Source organism: Pristiophorus japonicus, chromosome 7 (assembly GCF_044704955.1).
Source record: "Pristiophorus japonicus isolate sPriJap1 chromosome 7, sPriJap1.hap1, whole genome shotgun sequence".
NCBI classification, from domain to species: domain Eukaryota; kingdom Metazoa; phylum Chordata; class Chondrichthyes; family Pristiophoridae; genus Pristiophorus; species Pristiophorus japonicus.
The window spans coordinates 90,521,266-90,545,637 of record NC_091983.1 but is presented as its reverse complement, the minus strand read 5'-3'; the positions used below and the strand labels follow the sequence as shown (position 1 = coordinate 90,545,637).

Here is a 24,372-nt window from a genome sequence, read left to right as displayed (position 1 = left end):
CCTCCTTCTCTCCCCTCTCCCCTCTCCCCCCTTCCCTTCTCTCCCCTCCCCTCTTCCCTTCTCTCCCTCCCTACTCACCCCCTCTCCTCCACCCTCTCCTCCCTCCACCCCCCACCCCTCCACCCTTCCACCCTTCGCTGTCAGAAACACAGACACTGACAGACAGATAGTAAGAGACACACACACAGATAGACAGAGAGATAGAGACACTGACAGAGAGACACACGGTGGGGTTGGTGGTGGGGGGGGGGGGGGGGACATCCCAGCACGCTGTTGGTGGACTCCTGGTGCTGCAGTCAGTAAGTAGAAAATGTTTTATTTATTGGTTTTTAAAATAATTTTTTTTTTTTTGATTGATTTATTAATGTATTTATCATTTATTATTGATGATGGCTCTTTTTGTAAAACTGAAGTGTTTAATGTTTGTAAACTTCCCTTTAACCCCCCCCCACGCCTGATTTTCTAAGTGTAGACAAGGTTTTTCTGAGCGTACAAAAATCTACACTTACTCCGTTCTAAGTTAGTTTGGAGTAAGTTTTCACTGCCTAAACTTTCAAGAACTCAAAACATTACCATTAGCCCATATGCACAAGCACTCACCAGGCCTAACATGACCTCATTTGAAGATCAATAGTACATCTCAATAGTATAACTCAATTATATATCAAATTAAATTATCATTGCATAGGATTACCTACGTAACAAATATTTACTATTGATTCACACGTTGCACAATGCACCGTTCTCATTACTCATGTGACTCTAGGGTGGGTTCGGCCACACCACGGGTTGTGACCGAACGACTTTCTGGCCCCACCAAGGCCACTGCAAGCTCCTCGTAAGCATTGAGTGACTGCAGCATGGCACAGCCCCTGCCCGTCCTGCGTTGCTCGCGTTGGTTGATAGATATCTTCTTCTGTAATTGATAAGATAACATTGCACGGCATAAGCAAATGGATTTGGCAATAAACATTTAAGACTGACAGATTTATATGTTCAATTTCAAATTTGCATTACATTGCATAGGAATAAAATATTTCATACTGTAACATTCAAATTTATGTTGCAGTGCATAAATGTAATAATTTAATCCTAATTTAGTTATTTAGTTATGTTTAAAAATTACGAGATAACATTGCAGATTCTAGTTACAATTTCCATACATCATTAAATAATAAATATGGATGATTTCAAATATAAATTTCAACTTACTCTGGCAGCCGCCAGTAGGCTGTTCCATCTTTTGCGTCACTGGTCGGTGTCCGCGCTTCAGTTGATGCCGACGTGATCATGTCGACAATCTCTGCCCAAATTCTCCGATATGCACGGGGTGGAGGTTTCCCATGCCCACCCCGTGTCAGATCATCCCACCTTGTGCTGACAATGTTGACAAAGGCCTCATTGGCCTCCTCGCTGAAGGGCTTGGCCCTTCGCCTTTCTAAGGATCCCTCCATATTTGAATTAAGGGTAGTATTTTTCTCTCAATTCAATCACTCTGGTAAGTGCTTTCTCAAATCTCCGCTTCCTTTCTCCTCTCTCTCTCTCTCTCTCTCTCTCTCTCTCTCTCTCTCTCTCTCTCCCAGACCCACACAGAGCTTCTGAGCATATGTGAAGACCCCTGACCTCTCAAAACGCGGGAAAGAGCATCAAATCAACCTACACATGCGCAGTAATGCGTTGCTAGGGAAGCTTTTTTCTTTTATTCACTTGTTTTCTTTGGGCGATCGTGAGATCGGCGAAAAATCACAATGCCCACCTGACATCGCTGGGGTAAGGCCGAGTGGAAAATCGTGAAAAAAAAAGGGCCTTCAGCCGGCGATCAGCACGGGCGATATGTCCCGCATCACTGGAACAAGGCCCATTTTTTTCGGCCTTAGCCACCAAGTGGAAAGTCGAGCCCATAGAAACATAGAAAATAGGTGCTGGAGTTGGCCATTCGGCCCTTTGAGCCTGCACCACTATTCAATATGATCATGGCTGACCATGCAACTTCAGTATCCCATTCCTGCTTTCTCTCCATACCCCTTGATGTCTTTAGCCGTAAAGGCCACATCTAACACCCTTTTGAATAAATCTAACGAACTGGCCTCAACAACTTTCTGTGGTAGAGAATTCCACAGGTTCACAATTCTCTGAGTGAAGAAGTTTTTCCTCATCTCGGTCCAAAATGGCTTACCCCTTATCCTTAGACTGTGACCCCTGGTTCTGGACTTCACCAACATCGGGAACATTCTTCCTGCATCGAACCTGTCCAATCCTGTCAGAATTTTTTATGTTTCTATGAGATCCCCTCTCATTCTTCTAAATTCCAGTGAATATAAGCCTAGTCGATCCAGTCGTTCTTCCTATGTCAGTCCTCGCATCTCTGGAATCAGTCTGGTGAACCTTCGCTGCACTCCCTCAATAGCAAGAATGTCCTTCCTCAGATTAGGAGACCAAAACTGTACACAATGTTCAAGGTGTGGCCTCACCAAGCCCTGTACAAATGCACCTATACTCAAATCCCCTAGCTATGAAGGCCAAGATGCCAGTTGCCGCCTTCACCATCTGCTGTACTTGCATGCCAAGTTTCAATGACTGATGTACCATGACACCCAGATCTCGTTGCACCTCCCCTTTTCCTAATCTGTCACCATTCAGATAATATTCTGTCTTCGCGTTTTTGCCCTCAAAGTGGATCACCTCTCATTTATCCACATTATACTGCATCTGCCATACATTTGCCCACTCACCTAACCTGTCCAAGTCACTCTGCAGCCTCCTAGCATCCCCCTCACAGCTCACACCGCCACCCGGTTTAGTGTCATCTGCAAACTTGGAGATATTACACTCAATTCCTTCATCCAAATCATTGATGTATATTGTAAAGAGCTCGGGTCCCACCACTGAGCCCTGCGGCACTCCACTAGTCATTGCCTGCTGTTCTGAAAAGGACCCGTTTATTCCGAATCTCTTGCTTCCTGTCTGCCAACCAGTTCTCTATCCACGTCAGTATATCACCCCCAATACCATGTGCTTTGATTTTGCACACCAATCTCTTGTGTGGGACCTTGTCAAAAGCTTTTTGAAAGTCCAAATACACCACATCCACTGATTCTCCCTTGTCCACTCTACTAGTTACATCCTCACAAAATTCCAGAAGATTTGTCAAGCATGATTTCCCCTTCATAAATCCATGCTGACTTGGACCGATCCTGTCACTGCTTTCCAAATGCGCTGCTATTTCATCTTTAATAATTGATTCCAACATTTTCCCCATTACTGATGTCAGGCTAACCGGTCTATCATTACCCGCTTTCTCTCTCCCTCCCTTTTTAAAAAGTGGTGTTACATTAGTCACCCTTCAGTGCATAGGAACTGATCCAGAGTTGATAGACTTTGGAAAATGATCACCAATGCATCCACTATTTCTCGGGCCACTTCTTTAAGTACTTTGGGATGCCGACCATCAGGCTCCGGCATTTATTGGCCTTCAATCCCATCGATTTCCCAAACACAATTTCCTACCGAATACGATATCTTTCAGCTCCTCTTTCTCACTAGACCCTCAGTCCCCCTAGTATTTCCGGAAGGTTATTTGTGTCTTCCTTCGTGCAGACAGAACCAAAGTATTTGTTCAACTGGTCTGCTATTTCTTTGTTCCCCATTTATAAATTCACCTGAATCCGACTGCAAGGGACCTATGTTTGTCTTCACTAATCTTTTTCTCTTCATATATCTATAGAAGCTTTTGAAGTCAGTTTTTATGTTCCCGGCAAGCTTCTTCTCATACTCTATTTTCCCCCTCTTAATGAACCCTTTGTTCTCCTCTGCTGAATTCTAAATTTCTCCCAGTCCTCAGGTTTGTTGTCTTTTCTGGCCAATTTATATGCCTCTTCCATTAACATTATCCTTAATTTCCCTTGTTGGCCACGTTTGAGCCATCTTCCCCCTTTTATTTTTACTCCAGACAGGGATATACAATTGTTGAAGTTCATCCATGCGATCTTTAAATGTTTGCCATTGCCTATCCACCGTCAACCCTTTAAGTATCATTTGCCAGTCTATTCTAGCCAATCACGACTCATACCATCAAAGTTACCTTTCCTTAAGTTCAGGACCCTAGTGTCTGAATTAACTGTATCACTCTCCATCTTAATAAAGAATTCTACTATATTATGGTCACTCTTCCCCAAGGTGCCTCGCACAGCAAGATTGCTAATTAGTCCTTTCTTATTACACATCATCCAGTCTAGGATGGCCAGCTCCCTAGTTGGTTCCTCGACATATTGGTCTAGAAAACCATCCCTAAGACACTCCAGGAAATCCTCCTCCACCGCATTGCTACCAGTTTGGTTAGCCCAATCATTATGTAGATTAAAGTCACCCATGATAACTGCTGTACCTTTATTGCATGCATCCCTAATTTCTTGTTTGATGCTGTCCCCAACCTTACTACTACTATTTCGTAGTCTGTACACAACTCCCACTAGCGTTTTTTGCCCCGGGTATTCCATAGCTCCACCCATACAGATTCCACATCATCCAAGCTAATGTCCTTTCTTCCTATTGCATTAATTTCCTCTTTAACCAGCAATGCCACCTCACCTCCTTTTCCTTTCTGTCTATCCTTCCGAAATGTTGAATACTCCTGAATGTTGAGTTTCCAGCCTTGGTCACCCTGGAGCCATGTCTCCGTGATGCCAATTACATCATACCCATTAACTGCTATCTGCACAGTTAATTCGTCCACCTTATTCCGAATACTCCTCGCATTGAGGCACAGAGCCTTCAGGCTTGTCTTTCTAACACACTTTGCCCCTTTAGAATTTTGGTGTAATGTGGCCCTTTTTGCTTTTTGCCTTAGGTTTCTCTGTCCTGCACGTTTACATTTATTTATTTGTATCTTTTGCTTCTGCCCCCATTCTACTTCCCTCTGTCTGCCTGCATAAGTTCCCATCCCACTGCCATATTAGTTTAACTCCTCCCCAACAGCAATAGCAAACACTCCCCCTAGGACATTGGTTCCGGTCCTGCCCAGGTGCAGACCATCTGGTTTGCACTGGTCACACCTCCCCCAGAAACAGGCTAATGGGACTCAAGGTAGACATGTCCCCTGGTCCTGATGAAATGCATCCCAGAGTATTAAAAGAGATGCCGGAAGTTATAGCAGATGCATTTGTTATAATCTACCAAAATTCTCTGGACTCTGGGGAGGTACCAGCGGATTGGAAAGCAGCTAATGTAACGCCTCTGTTTAAAAAAAAAAAGGGGGCAGACAAAAGGCAGGTAACTATAGGCCGGTTAGTTTAACATCTGTAGTGGGGAAAATGCTTGAAACTATCATTAAGGAAGAAATAGCGGGACATCTGGATAGGAATAGTGCATTCAAGCAGACGCAGCATGGATTCATGAAAGGGAAATCATGTTTAACTAACTTACTGGAATTCTTTGAGGATATAACGAGCATGGTGGATAGAGGTGTACCGATGGATGTGGTGTATTTAGATTTCCAAAAGGCATTCGATAAGGTGCCACACAAAAGGTTACTGCAGAAGATAAAGGTACGCGGAGTCAGAGGAAATGTATTAGCATGGATAGAGAATTGGCTGGCTAACAGAAAGCAGAGAGTCGGGATAAATGGGTCCTTTCCAGGTTGGTAATCGGTGGTTAGTGGTGTGCCACAGGGATCGGTGCTGGGACCACAACTGTTTACAATATACATAGATGACCTGGAAGAGGGGACAGAGTGTAGTGTAACAAAATTTGCAGATGACACAAAGATTAGTGGGAAAGCGGGTTGTGTAGAGGTCATCCACCTTGGGGAATAAAAACAGTAAAAGGGAATATTATTTGAATGGGGAGAAATTACAACATGCTGCGGTGCAGAGGGACCTGGGGGTCCTTGTGCATGAATCCCAAAAAGTTAGTTTGCAGGTACAGCAGGTAATCAGGAAGACGAATGGAATGTTGGCCTTCATTGCGAGAGGGATGGAGTACAAAAGCAGGGAGGTCCCTCTGCAACTGTATAGGGTATTGGTGAGGCCGCACCTGGAGTACTGCGTGCAGTTTTGGTCACCTTACTTAAGGAAGGATGTACTAGCTTTGGAGGGGGTACACTAGGTTGATTCCGGAGATGAGGGGGTTACCTTATGATGATAGATTGAGCAGACTGGGTCTTTACTCATTGGAGTTCAGAAGGATAAGGGGTGATCTTATAGAAACATTTAAAATAATGAAAGGGATAGACAAGATAGAGGCAGAGAGGTTGTTTCCACTGGTTGGGGAGACTAGAACTAGGGGGCACAGCCTCAAAATACGGGGGAGCCAATTTAAAACCGAGTTGAGAAGGAATTTCTTCTCCCAGAGGGTTGTGAATCTGTGGAATTCTCTGCCCAAGGAAGCAGTTGAGGCTAGCTCATTGAATGTGTATTCAAGTCACAGATAGATAGATTTTTAACCAATAAGGGAATTAAGGGTTACGGGGAGCGGGCGGGTAAGTGGAGCTGAGTCCACGGCCAGATCAGCCATGATCTTGTTGAATGGCGGAGCAGGCTCGAGGAGCTAGATGGCCTACTCCTGTTCCTAATTCTTATGTTCTTATGTTAACCCGTTCCAATGTCCCAGGAATTTGAATCCCTCCCTTGTGCACCACTCCTCCAGCCACGTATTCATCTGAACTATCCCGCGATTCCTACTCTGACTAGCACATGGCACTGGTAGCAATCCTGAGATTATTACTTTTGAGATCCTATTTTTTAATTTAGCTCCTAGCTCCCTAAATTCATATTGTAGGACCTCATGCCGTTTTTTTACCTATATCGTTGGTATCTATATGCGCCACGCCCAACTGGCTGTTCACCATCCCTTTTCAGAATGTCCTGCACCCGCTCCGAGACATCCTTGACTCTTGCACCAGGGAGGTAAATTACCATCCTGGAGTCTGGGTTGTGGCTGCAGAAACATCTATCTGTTCCCCTTACAACTGAATCCCCTCCCATTATAGCTCTCCCACAACGGCCACCACACGTTAAAAAAATCCATGCACAGGCATCTTCCACCCTTCAGGATGCAGTTCAGGACCTGGAATATCAGGTCCTTCATTGAAACACCTGTGAACTCATTCCTTTTTGGCAGGAAGCAAGTCATCCTCGATATGAGGGAGTGCCTATGATGATGAGCATAATGATTGTTGCTGACCTTGTAATCAAAAGGCCTGGACTAATCCAGGAGACATGAGTTCAAATCCCACCATGGCAGCTTCGGGAATTTAAATTCAGTTAATTAAATAAATCTGGAATTAAAAAGCTAGTTTCAGTAGCGGTGTCCATGAAATTACCGGAAAAAACGTAACTGATTCACTAATGTCCTTTTAGGCAGGAAACCTGCCATCCTTACTCGGCCTGGCCTATTTGAGACTCCAGACCCTCAGCAATGTGGCTGACACTTAACTGCCCTCTGAAATGGCTTAGCTTAGTTGTACCAAACTTCTACGACAAAGTCAGCACTGTGGGAGTACCTTCACCATAGAACTGCAACAGTTCAAGAAGGTGGCTCACCACCACCTTCTCGAGGTCAATTAGGTGACGCCCACATCCCATGAATGAGTAAATTTTAAAAAAAAATATGGATTATGTTTCTCAGCTTCTGTTAATTATTTTCCTTTTTCTGTCATTGTTATCTATCATTCGTACAACTGCCCCCTTTCTTCCTTTCTTATCCTTTATGATCATGTTATAATCTGCAATGTTTAGTTGCCAATCCTGTTCTTTATGCAGCCATATTTTAGTTATTCATACTACATCTGGTTCATTGCTATCGATTATTGCCTCCAGTTTCTCTGTTTTATTTTGGATGCTGTGCACATTGTTGTACAGGGTTTAATTCATCTTTAATAATTGTTCCTTTTACTTTATTTTTAACAGTCCTATTATACTTCTGTTTTATAACTATATTTGTTCCCTGACCACTTATATTATCCTTATTCCTTACTTTCATCACGTATTTCCGTGATCTGCAGACATGATATCTTCACCAGATTCCGCCCCCACCACCGGCCATCTTACTCGTTTAAAGTCCTATCAGCAGCCGTATTTATCCTTTCTACTAGGACACTGGTCTGCTTCAGGTGGAGCCTGTCCCAATGGTGCAGCTCCTTCCTGTCCCAGTACTGGTGCCGGTGTCCCATGAAATGGAGCTCCTCTTTCCCACACCAGTCGGTACCGTGGCTCATTACCAGAAAAATGCTAATGAGGCAGATGGTGACGTCATTCAGCATGCAGTGCTGAATTGACGCACGACCTGTAATTTTGGACATCGCCGCTTGATTGTATTCCCTCTCCGTACCGCGCACAGCTGGACTTGCGTTCAGCTGCTTGACGGACCCCCACCAGCACCACTTAAAAAGGGACACACACAACTTTGAGAGAAGTTTCTTTTTGCTTTTGTACTGGTTCCTGTACAGTTTATTTGAATAGTGGCTTGATGTAAGACATTTAGAAAGTTGTTAAAGTGTGCAGGGAGTGCTGTTGGATGTTAGCAAGACTTAAGGGAAGGCGCCTCTGAGAACACCACTTGCTCCCAGTCCTGGGGCTCTAGTTGCAGTCCCTCTACGGCTACAGCATGATGTGGAGATGAGTAGAGGCAGCAAAGGAGACAACCTGCTAGCAGAAGGAGGAGGAAGCAGAAGAGAGGTAAGCGGAAAAGAAGGAAGTGGAGAAGGAAGGAGGCAACCCAGACACATCCTTTCTGGCCGATATATCTCGGATCGAATCATCCGCCTGTGGTACCAGTGAACACAACCTTAATTCCCCTTTCAACATTAGTCCAACACCTTACCTTCCTTCTGTTACTGACCATTGCAGCATCCTCTTGGCTACAATGCTGAAATAAAAGTCAACCACAAAGCAAACTTTTCAATGCAGCTTTATCCATATATGCATCCAATATTAAATCAAAAAATCAATAATCGCCCTTCTGCATTCCCTTAGTGTGACTGCCTTGTGTGTGCTTTTGCCTATCCTAGTTCTCCTACGCAGTGCTACCCCATAATATCTGCTGGAATTCTGCTGACTTTCAGTTGAGGAGACTGCAGGTGGTCTTGCAGGATGACCTAGTGGATCTCTGGGCCAGTGATGCCTGGCTTCGGACTGAATCACTTCGGCATGGGTGTCAGCAGTCTGGGCTGCCTGACAGACGGGCATCAGTAAGAGCATTGGCAGAGTGGCAGTGATGTGAGTACGAACCCTGTTATCCTGAGAGAGGACAAAAAGGTTGTCTTCCACGGATCCATTGACCCTCCCCCACGGCAGCGCCTCAGCAATCCTAGTAATCTGCTGGACTCTGGACTGCTGTGAAACTCTGCAACCCCTTTCAACACTGCTAAATCCAGCCATGATGGCAGCAGGCTGAGCTTGCATGACTTCAGTCTGAGCTTCCATTGCAGCACTTGGACATTGGGTGGATGCTGCGTGTGCCTCAATGGAAGCGGAGACTTCGGTAATCAGTCGTGGCATGGTGGTTGGGTCCACGTGCATTGCCCACCCCTTCCATGCTGGAAAGGATGGGCTCTAGGCTCTGCCCAAAACCTTGTGCAAGGCTGGAACTGGCTTCCTCTATGCTCCTTGACCTTGCAGTCAGACTTTCTGACAGGCTTGCCAATGCACCAGCCATTTCATTGTGCATACACATCAGCAATCTTCTGCAGGCCACCCCATCGAAGATTTCATCTGATTCCTTTGCAGCAGAACTCGTGTGCAACCTTGCTTTCCATTGAGCTGGCACCTGCATTATCCTTTCCCCCTGTCCTGGCTGCAGCCCACTCGTGCCCGGTGTCTCACCATGTGCAGATCCCGCCTCTATACTATCTTCGAAAGGAGTGTCCATATCTGAGCTGGTGGTTGGGAATATGAAATTGAGTGCCGGTGTTTTTTTTTCTTCTCTCTCCTCTCCCTCTTGTTAAACCACTGACTGGATGGATTTCTTGGGCGTACAGAATGAGAAAGGCACAAGGATAGGATTGTGGTGAGGGATGGGGGAGGGGGGGGATGGGCGAAGAAAGAGGTGCATGTTTTACACTATGTGCAGATTGTAAGTCAGAAGAGATTGTGGGATGAGGGGGAAGTGTGATGTGAGAAGGAGGATGACGTATGAGGATACCAGCATCTTGTACTCTTTCAGTCCCGCCGCTGGCCACTGGCTCAGCCATGCTCCTGCCAAGAATAGCTAGCACCGTCTCCTCCATGGGGGTAAGGTGATGCAGGTGCTGGTTATGCACCATCTTTTCCTGCAAGAGAAAGAGAAGTGTGTCAGTAAGTGCGGTGTAATGTGTTTGGGTGATGTGGCGGTCATAGTTGAATAACTGACTGTGAGATGTAGGTGTGAGGCGATGCTAAGTATGTTGAAGGTGCTGTGAGGCTAGGAATGTGATGTATGAGTAGAAATTGTTGGCAGGTGAGTAATGAGTGTGGTGAATTCAGAAGTGTGTGAGGCTCTTGAAGATGCATTTACTGACCGTAACCACTCGTTTGAGGTGATTACATTTTTTTGGGCACTGGAGCCACATTCTGGGGTGACACTGCTGGCAGTGACTGCCCTGACGATCTGGTCCCACATCCTTCTTTCAGTGTTTCTGGAGGGCTGCCTGGCCCCCTGTGGTTAGAGGACCTCTCTTGAGTGTTCACCACTCACACAAAGACCTCAAGTGCTGCGTTCGAGACTCTGGGTGCCCTGTCCCTGTTGTGTTAAACCATTTTACTTTGTGCTGAAGAAGTTTTAAATTTTTTGATCAGCAGAAGGCAGCTCAACCTTGTAGAGGCGCAGGCTAGCTTTACTCAGCATTGCAAACATCGGCCTCCTGCTGAATTCTAGTCAGCAGCATGTTCAGCGCTGGGCTGTGCGCTGCTATCGTGCAAAGCAGCAGACAGCACAAATTTATACTTGTTGCCTGAAATCCTTTCAACGGGTGCGGGCAGGTCGCGCATCGCGAACCCCACACCCATTTTCAGGCCTAATCCAATTTCATCCCCGAGGTCGATACCAGGATGAGCGCCTAATGTCACCGAAGATTTGACCTATTTCTGGGCAATTGAACGAAGGCCGTGATGGTACAAAGTGTGCCAGTAAAACTGCATCCAATGTCTCTTTAAAAATACTGTCTGTTCTGTGCATGTTTGCTTGTACTTTTTCTGGGCCTGCAAATTCATTAAATATGAGTCAAATTGTGAAGATTTGTTTCGCTCATTAATATCCAACAGGTATTAATGTTGTTGGTGTCATATACATCAGACACAAATTACATGACAAAACCGAGTTTGCCACAGGGTTTTTTTAATTAAAGATGGGAAACCAACTTCACTCACTGCTGCATTTTAGCTTTATGAAACACCAACCACATTATTCAATCAGTGCTGCATCTGACAAAAAAAACAATGAATTGAAACACTTGTGTACTGGGCTGACTGGCTTCCTTCTGTGCTGTAAGATTCTATGATTCTGTATACTTTAGAAGGAAAACATTTCAGGGATGCGAGGCTAATTTAAAATCTAATTCAAAGAATCTGCATAGGCACGATGGGCCGAATGGTCTCTTTCTGTGCTGTAAGTTTCTATATTTTTGAAGTAATGAACAGTTGTGCACTGTTATATATTTGGTTAATGTTGTTAGATCTGAAGGATGACCAGCAGGGATTAATAAATATTGTATGCTTGAATAAAGAAAAGCACTCCTGTAGATTTGCAGTATATCTGCTTTTGACTGGGTTGAGTGTAAGTACAATACTTAATGGGCAGAGCACATGAACTCTGGCTGTTTGCCTTGCTGCACTGTCAGAAAAATGACTGTGTTCAGCCCATGATAAGGTGATATACACCCCACTATAGACTGGTTTGATTTTGTGAGTTGCTCTAAAATCCGAAGCGGTTCCCAATATACTCAGCAAGTAATTCATCTCGTAAATGATTGACTTTCTAGTTTATTTATGCTATTTGGGGAAGAATACGAGTGGATTTGTTTGTTTAAATTTGATATTTTATCTAATTTTAATAAGATCATGTTAATAGTATCTTTTTAACTTTTTTGTTCCAGGAAGTACTCATTTCTAAAGGAAATCATTGTTCTTTTGTACTGTTGTGAATATTGGGCTTGCAGAATGTGACCAAACATTCACAATGGCAGCATACTGAACTGGTCAAACCACCCGCACACATCACACATCACTCTTTCTTGTGTGTGTGATGCTGTGGAATGTTTCACTCCCCTGCCCTTTTGATTTGTTTCCTTGCCCTTCAATTGCTGACTTCAATTTGCAAACATCTTATAGAATGTTGCTTTACCATTGTTTGAAAAGGTTCTTTCCTATGGTCCATGTTACTTCTAGAAGTTAAAATTTAATGCAGCGTAAAAAGAAATAGAACAGCAAATGCTGGACATTTGAAATAAAAATAAGTCCATCAGCATCTGTGAAAAGACAGATTAACGTTTTCGGTGTATCCTCTTTATCAGTGCTGGAAATGGCTGTCGTCCTATAAATATTAATTCAGTTCAGTTTATTCTTCAGATGTCATTACAAATTCTGGAAACTATCTTTTATCCTGCAACTTTACTCAGTAAACAGCAATGTCTTGTGTACTGTACAGATTCCTATTCTGTTACAGCATGCAGGTACAGCAGGTGGTTAAGAAAGCAAATGGCATGTTGGCCTTCATAGCGAGGGGATTTGAGTACAGGGGCAGGGAGGTGTTACTACAGTTGTACAGGGCCTTGGTGAGGCCACACCTGGAGTATTGTGTACAGTTTTGGTCTCCTAACTTGAGGAAGGACATTCTTGCTATTGAGGGAGTGCAGCGAAGGTTCACCAGACTGATTCCCGGGATGGCGGGACTGACGGATCAAGAAAGACTGGATCAACTGGGCTTGTATTCACTGGAGTTCAGAAGAATAAGAGGGGATCTCATAAAAACGTTTAAAATTTTGACGGGTTTAGACAGGTTTGATGCAGGAAGAATGTTCCCAATGTTGGGGCAGTCCAGAACCAGGGGTCACAGTCTAAGGATAAGGGGTAAGCCATTTAGGACTGAGATGAGGAGAAACTTCTTCACCCAGAGAGTGGTGAACCTGTGGAATTCTCTACTACAGAAAGTTGTTGAGGCTAATTCACTAAATATATACAAAAAGGAGTTAGATGTAGTCCTTACTACTAAGGGGATCAAGGGGTATGACGAGAAAGCAGGAATGGGGTACTGAAGTTGCATGTTCAGCCATGAACTCATTGAATGGCGGTGCAGGCTCGAAGGGCCGAATGGCCTACTCCTGCACCTATTTTCTATGTTTCTATGTTACTACCAATAAGACTGCTTCGTTGGAGTCAGTGCTGTGCATTGACCACTAATCTTTATTTAAACTGGCTCTAATTGATATTAGTAATTCAGTAATATAAATATTTTTATTCACTGATTTTAAAATGGAACATGGCTTTATTCAGTAACACCAGATTAATATTCGAACACTGCATCTGTGGTATCTCTCTCACACACAATATGCTCAGTTAGTCAACAGAAATTTTGTTTTGAATTTCAGCACTATTTTCCCATTGAAGGGCCATTATTGTTTCTGTGTGGAGACTGTTTTTAGATAGGCTCAGCTCCTGGATGGCTTGCTGAGGAAACTGTTGCAATATGTTGTGTCTGTTGTAGGTTTGTGCTCGAGGCAGTTGAAACCTTTTAATAATTTATCTTTATCAAAATTAAGGAAAAAATGAACATTTATAGAGATGGACCTGAAGTGATAGTGTTATTATTTCATTCTCCAATTGTAAATTCTTTTTCCAAACACTTTGACTCACAGGGCTGGATTTTAGGCTTTTCTGTTTTCGGGGTGAAAATAGAGACGGGGCGGGAAAGTTACCGGGCGGGAATAGTCTGCGCTTTGGTAAGGAACTTTCTGGGCTCCGCATCAGGGGGCGTAGCGTGAAGGGAGGCATTGTACAGTTTTTGAGGTACAAAAATGGGAAACACGTGGATTAAAGTGCTGGGCCGTGTGCGCTCCGAGAGAGGTCTGGCGGGGGTGAAACAAACCTTAAAGAATCCCCACAAAAACATTCTCAAAACATTGCCCACGCCACCAAAACGCAAATCACTGAAAAAATTAAAAGAACAAACACGCACCTTCCTCACCACCGGCCTCTTGGCTGGACCGCACTGATTTCACAGGCGGTCATTGTGGGCGTACTTCCGGGCGAACGGATCAGGCAAGTGGCCAAGCGACTACCGGTGTTGCAACAAGAGGCGTTACACATCCGGCGCAGCTCTTCCTGCCAGTGCTGCTGAGCGCCGCCACAAAAATGGACCGGAGGACGACAAAGGGGCGCATGAGACCCGAAAATCATCTTTCACGCCACTCCGGGGCGAAACCCGGACTGCAAAGGACCAGAAAATCCAGCACACGGCTTTTTAAATTAATTTTTTTAATGACCAAAGGTTTCAATTTGTGAATCCGAGTAGCCCCTCCCCCTCATAAGAATAATTTATTACAGTGGTACAGTTTTGCACCTGTACCTCAAGGATTTTCAAATTTTTCTGTGTAGGGGAATTCCTACAAACATTGATAGGCACGCAGAGACCCTCTGCAATATCGACGCATACTCACAGAGGCTACCTACAAATGTTGATGCACTCCTGGGACCGTGCAAATATTGGCATATCGTGGGGATCCCTTGTTTGAAAGATACCATCACTACCCACAGGAAAACAGCACTAACATTGCAGAAAACTTTTCTTATTAATGCTGTCGTCATCATCATCATAGACAGTCCCTCCGGATTCAGGAAGACTTGCTTCCACTCCTGAAGTGAGTACTTTGGTGGCTGAACAGTCCAATACGTGAGCCACAGACTGTCACAGGTGGGACAGATAGTCGTTGAGGGAAGGGGTGGGTGGGACTGGTTTGCCGCACGCTCTCTCCGCTGCCTGCGCTTGATTTCTGCATGCTCTCGGCATTGAGACTCGTGCTCAGCGCCCTCTCGGATGCACTTCCTCCACTTAGGGCGGTCTTGGGCCAGGGACTCCCAGGTGTCAGTGGGGATGTCGCACTTTATCAGGAAGGCTTTGAGGGCGTCCTTGTAGTGTTTCCGCTGCCCACCTTTGGCTCGTTTGCCGTGAAGGAGCTCCAAGTAGACACTTGCTTTGGGAGTCTCATGTCTGGCATGCGGACAATGTGGTCTGCCCAGCGGAGGTGATCTGGTGTGGTCAGTGCTTCAATGCTGGGGATGTTAGCCTGAATGAGGACACTGATGTTGGTGCGCCTGTCCTCCCAGGAGATTTGCAGGATCTTACGGAGACATCATTGGTGATATTTCTCCAGCAACTTGAGGTGTCTACTGTACATGGTCCATGTCTCTGAGCCATACAGGAAGGCAGGTATTACTACAGCCCTGTAGACCATGAGCTTGGTGGCAGTTTTGAGGGCCTGGTCTTCAAACACTTTTCCTCAGGCGGCCGAGGGCTGCACTGAAGCACTGGAGGCGGTGTTGGATCTCGTCGTCGATGCCTGCTCTTGTTGATAGGAGGCTCCCGAGATATGAGAAGTGTTCCACGGTGTCCAGGGCCGTACCGTGGATCTGGATGACTGGGGGGCAGTGCTGTGCGGTGAGTTCAGGCTGGTGGAGGACCTTTGTCTTACGGATGTTTAGCGTAAGGCCCATGCTTTCGTGCGCCTCAGTAAATACGTCGACTATGTCCTGGAGTTCAGCCTCCGTATGTGCTCAGACACAGGCATCATCCGCGTACTGTAGCTCGACGACAGAGGTCGCAGAGATAGCAACAGAAATAACATGCTCGTAAATCAGTTAAGTCTGAAGGCACTGGAGATCCTAGTTTGGAAACCAGTGCTGTAAGTGGCAGTCGGTAAATAAAAATCTAGACTTTTCATAAGGTGGTTTAGATTTGCACATCGACAGTCAAAATGAACCAAAGGTTAGTTGGAAATTCTGGATCTGAAATTTCTCCAATGCCAGATTCGGATAGCCTGTCGACAACATAGAAAGGCACCATGATCCTGCATGGTTTTCCTGATGACTTACAAATTTGGTCTGAAAACTTAATTTAACTGTACGAAAAACAAAACTTCACAACTTCTGCTCACAACAGCAGGGCAGGGGCAGCACTGGTTACTGTTAAGTTTCCTTTTGTTTGAAGAAAGAAAGACTGATTGATGGGACACTGGTTTGAAGGAACAATTAATAAAAAAAAATAATAGTTATATAAATTTGACCCTTGCTGCCATGACTTAATTTTTGGATTGTAGTAATTAAACTTACTTTTCCATATTCTAACTGTGGACTTTTGAAATGATATCTAATCATGTACAATTCAGCATGCAGTTGCTGAGTAGCTTATTCTACTAATTCCTACTTGTTTTATGGAGAAATTCTATCTGCTTGAAGTTCAGTTGCTCTGCGAGCTGACACTGACAAGTGGTCAGGCTTATACTTCTGCTGTATAAGTGAAGTTGGGTGTTCAAGGGCACTGCAGGATTTTCTGGAGCATTAAAAAGTAATTCTGACTAACATGGAGAGTTTCACTTGAACTCTAATTGGGTTAAGGTAGCTTTTCATTCAAGAGCAGGTGAGAGGCTGTGTATTCTGTAGCGAGTGACTCCCCAAAGCCTTTCCATCATCTACAAGGTACCAGTCAGGTGTGTAAGTTGCACTGCAGCAACTCGTCAAGGCTTCTTCGACAGCACCTCCCAAACCTCTACCGCCTAGAAAGACAAGGACAGCAGGTGCATGGAAACACCACCATCACACACCATCCAGACTTGGAAATATATAGTCGTTCCTTCATCGTCGTTGGATTAAAATCCAGGAACTCTCCTTAGCAGCACTCTGGGAGTACCTTCACCTCACAGACTCCAGTGGTTCAAGAAGGTGGCTCACCACCACTTTCTCTTGGGTAATTAGGGATGGGCTATAAATGTTAGTCTTGCCAGCGACGGTCACATCCCATGAATGAATGAAAAAAGGAACAGTGGCCTTGGGTTCCTTATTAAATAATCTGGTGCCTGGACAGACAGTACTATTTATTTCATACAATATATATTTTACATGTTGAAAATTGTTTCGTTTGTATTCCATCCAGTTTGGCTACGTCTTACACTTCTGCCCCTTGTAATAAGCTAGGGAAGCCAGTGTCTTCTCATTGACTGCTTTTAAAGGCACCCTACAATCATTTTATTTTTTGGGAAAGAATTGTATTTTCATTTCTGCATTAAAACATTTTTGCTTCCATAAAATATTCCATCTTGTGGCCTGGTTGAGCATGTATTGGCCCTGAATTTGTGGTCCGAGACATACCAAAAGAATATGCCTCGGAACTGGAAAAAAATCCAAACATACCTGGTGTCTCCGGTGCTTCAGAATCTTCAGATCCTGGGCCTTCATGCAGCGCCAGCGTAAAGGCCCACAGATCCCAGGGGCGCACGCGGTTCGCAAGTGTCTCTGGGATCAGGTGGGCCGGGTCAACCAATTCTATATGATGCTTATAGGGATTCTATTTACATACGGAATCCCCATAAGCATGTTAGAAATGCCTAAATAAATAAAAATTCACACCACTTAAATAAAAATAAATGTTCCCATGTAAAAAAAAAAAATTAAAAGACCCTTTAGTTAAGCATTTAAAAGGAAAATGAAATTTAAAGAAAATAAATGTAAGCAATTTAAAACAGGCCAAAATTTACCAAAACTAATTTTAAACGTATGTGTATGTTTTAATCATTTAAAAAAAAATGTATTTTAACATGTAATCCTTGTGCTGGTAAAAGATCTTACTCCTGATTTTACCAGGCGTAAGGGTTTTGTGGACTTTCATTGGGCAGTAGTTGTGCAAATAGCCTAACTCTGTGCCAGTGAAAGTGTTTTTGCAGGCGCAGAAGGATCTGTCGATGTAAAACTTGACAGATTGCAAGTTCCGAATTTTCGTGCATCGCAGCGCATGCGGAAACCCAGAACTTGCGGGGCCACTCTGAGGACTTACGGCGACATAACTGGGCCATTGTTCTTAATAAGTCCAAACTCTCAAGTTTTATTACCCTTCAGTTGGAAACTTGGAGTTGCACCCTGAAAGCTTCTGGGCAGCCTCTGAAATGGGTCTATTGTATCATATCATTGCTAAAAGTATAGAATGATCTCAAATTCATGTTATGAGACTTCAGTTTTTAAGACCGTGTGCAAGCTTGTTGCACACTTACCGAAATATATAAATAAACATATATGCATATAAGCCTTGGGTTTCTGGGTGTTTTTTTTTGTTCCTGTGTGAAGGGCGTCATCAGTTTGAAGTGTGCAAGATTGCTGTGAAAACACAAGTTTATTTTTCAAATGTTTTGTGTTGTGATGAGTTTTGAAATTTTCTGAAAACCTCTTTTAATAGTCACTAAACTCTTATTTTTGCCCTGGTCTTTGATTAATTGGCCTGAGTTAATGTTTATGAGAATGTGCTGCGAAGGCCTGAGTCTTTTCTTCATCTGATGACTGGATCTTTGCTGATAGGTCTTTTGATGTGCTGTTATTTGGATGAGACATGAAGCTGCGGTCCTGTCCACCTCTGAAATATTGCATGACAATACTTGATAAAAGCCTGGGTGTTCTCCTGCTGTCCTGGCCCACATTTATTCCTCAATCAACATCCCTGAAACAGATTAATTAATCTTTTATCTTGATGTGGTTTAATGGGACTTTGCTATGTGCAAATTGGCTGTTGTGGCCTTTGGTGGTGTTTGAATTAGTGTAAGGCCTTCATCATTACACCACGACTTCCAAAGTATTTGGTAACTCTCTGACTACATGATGCTTTTGTGTTTATTTAAAGCATCACATTAATCTTCAACGCTGATGGATAAAATGAAGTGCAACTTGGCAAAGCAATGTACTCTTCCAGTCTGCTCAGCTTGAAGATTGCTGAATATACCAAGTTACAGACGTAGAAGACATGCCAGCAATATACAATTGAAATAAGGTCCGTCAGCATCTGAAAAGAGAAAAGGTGGATGAATGTTTTGGGTTGAAGCTCTTTGTCAGAACTGCTTTCTTTTGTCTCTCCAAATGCTGAGAACCTGTTATGCATTTTTGTTTTTATTTTTTGAAGTACATTATTACAGATTAATTTTTCTCGTTTCTTTGTTGCTCTGATGCCTCCCCAAATCGATCAAATCTTCTTAACCATTTCCATTACTTTCTGAAGTTATTTTTTTTTTAGTGTTTAATTGCAGTGATGCCATCATCATGGTGCGTATATCTCTATGTAATGCTGTAATATATTATGTTTAGAATAACTCCACAAGACTGAGTACAGTAAGCTTAAACTGATGTGACCTTAGTCTCTAATAAAACTCCAGAGTGCCAAAGCAGCATGGCAGACAACCTTTTATACTCGCTTGCATGAGGTGTGCAGGTGACCCTTGGGCCTCCAACAGGTGTGCCCTCTGGTGGCAAGTCTTACACAGTAATAATGTTTACATACATAACATCACTCCCCCCCCCCCCCTTCCCCCCCACCCCCCCCCCCCAAAGTCTTTGATACAAGTTATTTACAAGTTGATGTGGTCCGGGGCCCTTTGTTCCCTGGTTGAAAGCCTGAGTTCGAACCCTGGCATGGGTGAGTTGGTTGAGCGCGGCTCGTCAGAATGGACTCTTGGGAATGGTGGGTTCATTCTCTTGATTGATGGCGAGGTCGATTGCTGGTTGGGTGTGTGTTGGTGGATTGATGATGGCGATGTCCTCTTCAAGTTGTTCCTGGTTGTCAGTGAATCCAAATGCTTTCTGCACATTTGTCCATTACATAGTTTGACAATAAACATTCGATTCCCCTCGGCCAAGACAGTGCCAGCAACCCATTTGGGACCATGACCGTAATTAAGGACAAACACAGGGTCGTTTACATCAATGTCACGCGATACAGCCGCACGATCGTGGTACATGTTTTGTCGGTGACGCCAGGTTTCCACATGATCATTTAGATCCGGGTGGACTAAGGAGAGCTTGGTTTTGAGTGCTCTCTTCATTAACAATTCCGCCAGGGGAACCCCGGTAAGCGAGTGGGGTCGCGTCCGGTAACTGAGCAGAACCCGAGATAAATGGGTCTGCAGGGAGCCGTCCGTCACGCGTTTCAAGCTCTGCTTGATAGTTTGGACTGTCCTTTCCACTTGACCATTGGATGCGGGCTTAAACGGGGCAGACCTGACGGGTCATAAACTCGTTGATTTCCGAGCTGGTGAAACACGCTCCATTGGCACTGACAAGGATGTCGGGCAAGCCATGGATGGCGAACATGGTCCGGAGGCTTTCAATGGTGGCAGTGGACATGCAGGATGACATGATTACACATTCAATCCATTTAGAGTAAGTGTCCACTACTACTAAGAACATCTTTCCAAGAAGGGGGCCAGCGAAATCAACGTGGATCCTGGACCACGGTTTGAAGGGCCATGTCCACAGACTCAGTGGAGCCTCCCTTGGTGCATTGCTCAACTGTGAGCAAGTGTTACATTGGTGTATGCATGACTCCAAATCTGAGTTATTGCCAGGCCACCAAACGTGCGACCTGGCGATTGCCTTCATCCGGACTATGCCTGGGTGGGTATTGTGTAGGTCACGTAGAAACGTTTCCCTGCCTTTTTTTGGCCAAACCACGCGATTACCCCATAAGAGACAATCCGACTGGATGGACATTTCATCTTTACATCGGTGAAACGGCTTAATTTCATCTTGCCCGGGAACAGCCGACCAGCTCCCATTGAGGATGCAACTTTTTACTAGTGATAGCACAGGGTCCAGGCTAGTCCAGGTCCTAATCTGATGAGCTGTGATGGGTGACCCCTCGCTCTCAAAAACATCCATGACCAGAAGCAAGTCTGCGGGTTGCGCCATTTCCACCCGGTGGTGGGCAATGGTAGCCGACTGAGGGCATTAGCACAGTTCTCCATGCCATGGTCTGTGGCGGATAACTTAGTCATAAGCGGACAATGTTAGTGCCCATCTTTGGATGCGGGACGAAGCATTGGTGTTTATACCTTTGCTTTCTGAAAACAGCGAAACGAGCGGTTTGTGGTTGGTTTCAAGCTCAAACCGGAGTCCAAATAGGTATTGGTGCATTTTCTTAACCCCGTATACGCATGCTAACGCCTCTTTCTCGACCTTATTGTATGCTCTTTCAGCCTTAGACAGACTTCTAGACGCATATGCAACCGGTTGCAATTTGTCTGATACAGTGGTTTGCTGTAACACACACCCAACCCCGTACGAAGATGCATCACAAGCTAGCACTAAACGTTTACGCGGGTCATACAATACAAGTAACTTATTAGAACATAGCAGGTTTCTGGCCTTCTCAAAGGCTGTCTCTTGAGATTTACCCCAAACTCAGTCATCACCCTTGCATAGCAACATGTGCAATGGTTCCAGCAAAGTGCTCAACCCGGGTAGAAAGTTACCAAAATAGTTGAGTCCCAGGAACGAATGCAGCTCCATCACATTCTGTGGTCTGGGTGCGTTCTTGATGACCTCCGTCTTTGAGTCTGTGGGTCTGATGCCATCTGCCGCAATCTTTCTCCCTAGAAATTCGATCTCTGGCGCCAGGAAAACACACTTGGATCGTTTCAGCCCCAATCATCACCCTCTACAAATCACTCACGAATACCAACGGCAGCCATAACTGCGTGAAATTTCGTGATCTGTTACTCGTCGCCAATTGTTATGTTGAGAATAACTCCAAGACTGATTACTGTAAGCTTAAACTGATGTGACCTTGGTCTGTTTAATAAAACTCCAGAGTGCCAAAGCAGCATGGCAGACAATCTTTTATACTCGCTTGCATGAGGTGTGCAGATGACCCTTGGGCCTCCAACAGGTGCGCCCTCTGGTGGCGAGTCTTACACAGTTATAATGTTTACATACATAACACATTTCTGAAGTTTTTTTTAAAAGTGTGTTTAATTGCAATGATGCCTTCATTATGGTGCCATCTCGCTGTAATATACAGCTAGAATTTCTCCTTGTGGGACAAACTTCTCGTACTGCGTTCACATTCTTTGGTCAGCAAACCCCTTATCGTTGCCTGAATATAATTTTCTTGCTGAATATTTTTTTCAGATTTTCTTTCTTTTGATTTGTTCACGTTAGTGTGGAGGGGCAATCCATTGGTATATTTTCACACACCTTGCTTTGAGCACCATGTATAAAGAATCAGCCGCACTGCTGCTTTTGAATACAAGAACTGCCAAGTGCATATTAATAAGTTGCCAACCTAAGAATTGCAACAGTATCTGCAGTCCCTATTACACAAACTTCCACTTCCTGACTTCGTAGCAAGGTCATGATTGTATTTTAAAGTGGCACCTCCACTTTCAGATAGCCTGCCAACATTTACTGTCGAGGCTTGCGCATGAAGAATGGCCATTGAGGTAATTCCTTGTGGCTGGTTCCATTGAAGACATAATCCAGCATGAGCTGGTACCTTCGATTAACAGTAATAATTGGAAAGGTGAGTGGATTAATGTATGTAGCAACAATGGCAAGTCTGCTGTAATCATTTCTCTCAATTTATAATCTTGAAATTTCTAAATTATTCAGGCATAATCTGTACTGTACAGTTACTAAGCTTTATTTGAAGAATACAGTAGATTTGAAAAAATCGACTATTAATTTTATGCTAGCTGAAAGGTGCCTTTCTGTCCCATTTTATTGTTTGGGGGCTGAGACACTCGCATATGTAGGTATCGATTGCATTAATACATCAATAATTAAGTCTGCAATGCACCAATGACAGACTTGTGTATCAGATGCTACAGTAGTTAGGGCTGAAGTTTCCCCAGGAGTTGCTCCTTTTTTTTTTGGAGCAACTTGATTTTTCTGGACTATCTTTTTATTCTGGCCATTTAATTTGCGCCAGTGTCAGTGAGTTAGTTAAGTTTTTTTTTAAGTTCAGTGTTTTTTTTCAAAAGGGGGCATTCCTAGCCATTTACCCCCGTTTTAGCCGTTTGGCCAGCAAATAGTTGCTCCAAACTAACAGGCCAGCATATGTTGCCACTTCTGCCGCACAGACAAACCTTACCTAGAGTTCAAGAATCGGCGCAAGTAACTACAGTTAAAGCACCACCAAGCACCAAACAAAGCACAAAAAGTAACAAGCAATTAATTATCAAATAAAATAGAAGGAACCCTGTACCTAAAGCACCAAGACCAAAGTAATAAGCAATCAATAAATAACAAATAAAAAAAATAGAAGGAACCCTGCACCTAAAGCACCAAAATCTATCAGTAAATAACAAATAAAAAAAAATAGAAGTCCTACCTTAGGGAACGCAGCGGGCCGCCAGTGAGGGAGCCCATTCAGCCAGGGCTAGGGACGGAGTACTTCGGGCCCCTCCCACACAGCCTGCAGCGAGTATTCACAGATTCGTCCTGTCAATAGTTACTGCACATGCGCACAGACTCGAGCGCGCATGTGCAGAGGTCCCGGAACTGTTTTCAGCGCTGGGACCTGGCTCCGCCCCCAATCCATTGGATCATGCTGCGCCACGACTGAAGAGAGGCTGGGGAGCGGCCAGAATACCGACGTCTATTTTCGGCGCGCTTGGAGATGGACAAAAACGGCGCACCTCAGGTGAGGGCGCCAGAAAAACAGGTTAGGGAAACTCTAGCCCATTGATCTGCCACTCAGTTTTGTGAAATGTATGGATGGCAGATTTCCATGGATTTGCATCTCTTGTGTCTGCTACTAGTCATTTTGTTTGGGACCAGTGACTGACATGTTAATCTGCTAACCATATGTCTGGTCAGTTTGGCGTTTTTTCATTTGGAATATTTGGTAGGGAAATCTTACCTAGAATAAGGACAATTGTACGCCAAAGCTTTGGTTTTTTGTTTCACCAACATTTCCAGCTGAGGTGAGCTGCAATGGTATATCTGAGAACAAATAGGATACAAATGGATGGTGAACATGAAATGATTTTGTTTTCAGAACTTTCTGGTGTACTTCTTCAAACTTCTTCAAACTTCTTTTCTTTCATTAGCATGATTGAGGAGTGTGGAAGAAGAGGGAAGACCATGGCTGAGAAGAGGCAGCTATTTATGGACATGAGTGAGTACCCTGCATTTGTACTTCCAAAATAAAAGCACACTAATATTAAATGTTGTTGATACAGGGCTAAGTATAATACCAATTAAAGATGAAAAATGAATGTCATCATTCAAATGGAGAACATAAAAATAAACAATTTTAGAAGACTATTAAACTACTGTAGAGGAAAAAGAAATATATAATTGTACAGTGTGTTAAGATTGAATAGTGCAAAGGCAGGCAAGTTCCTGATATTAGCTGGAGTGTTTCCGGGAGTAGGGA

General features: G+C 44.1%; 1 protein-coding gene across 1 annotated transcript in view; it reads left to right on the top strand.

Annotated features, from left to right (window-relative positions):
* LOC139267193 (dystrobrevin beta-like) overlaps positions 1-24,372 on the top strand; it is an 843,282-nt gene that overhangs the window by 159,605 nt on the left and 659,305 nt on the right. The window contains exon 3 of the mRNA XM_070885122.1: positions 24,044-24,111. Coding sequence (XP_070741223.1) covers positions 24,044-24,111 — 68 coding nt within the window. The remainder of the gene's footprint in view (positions 1-24,043; positions 24,112-24,372) is intronic.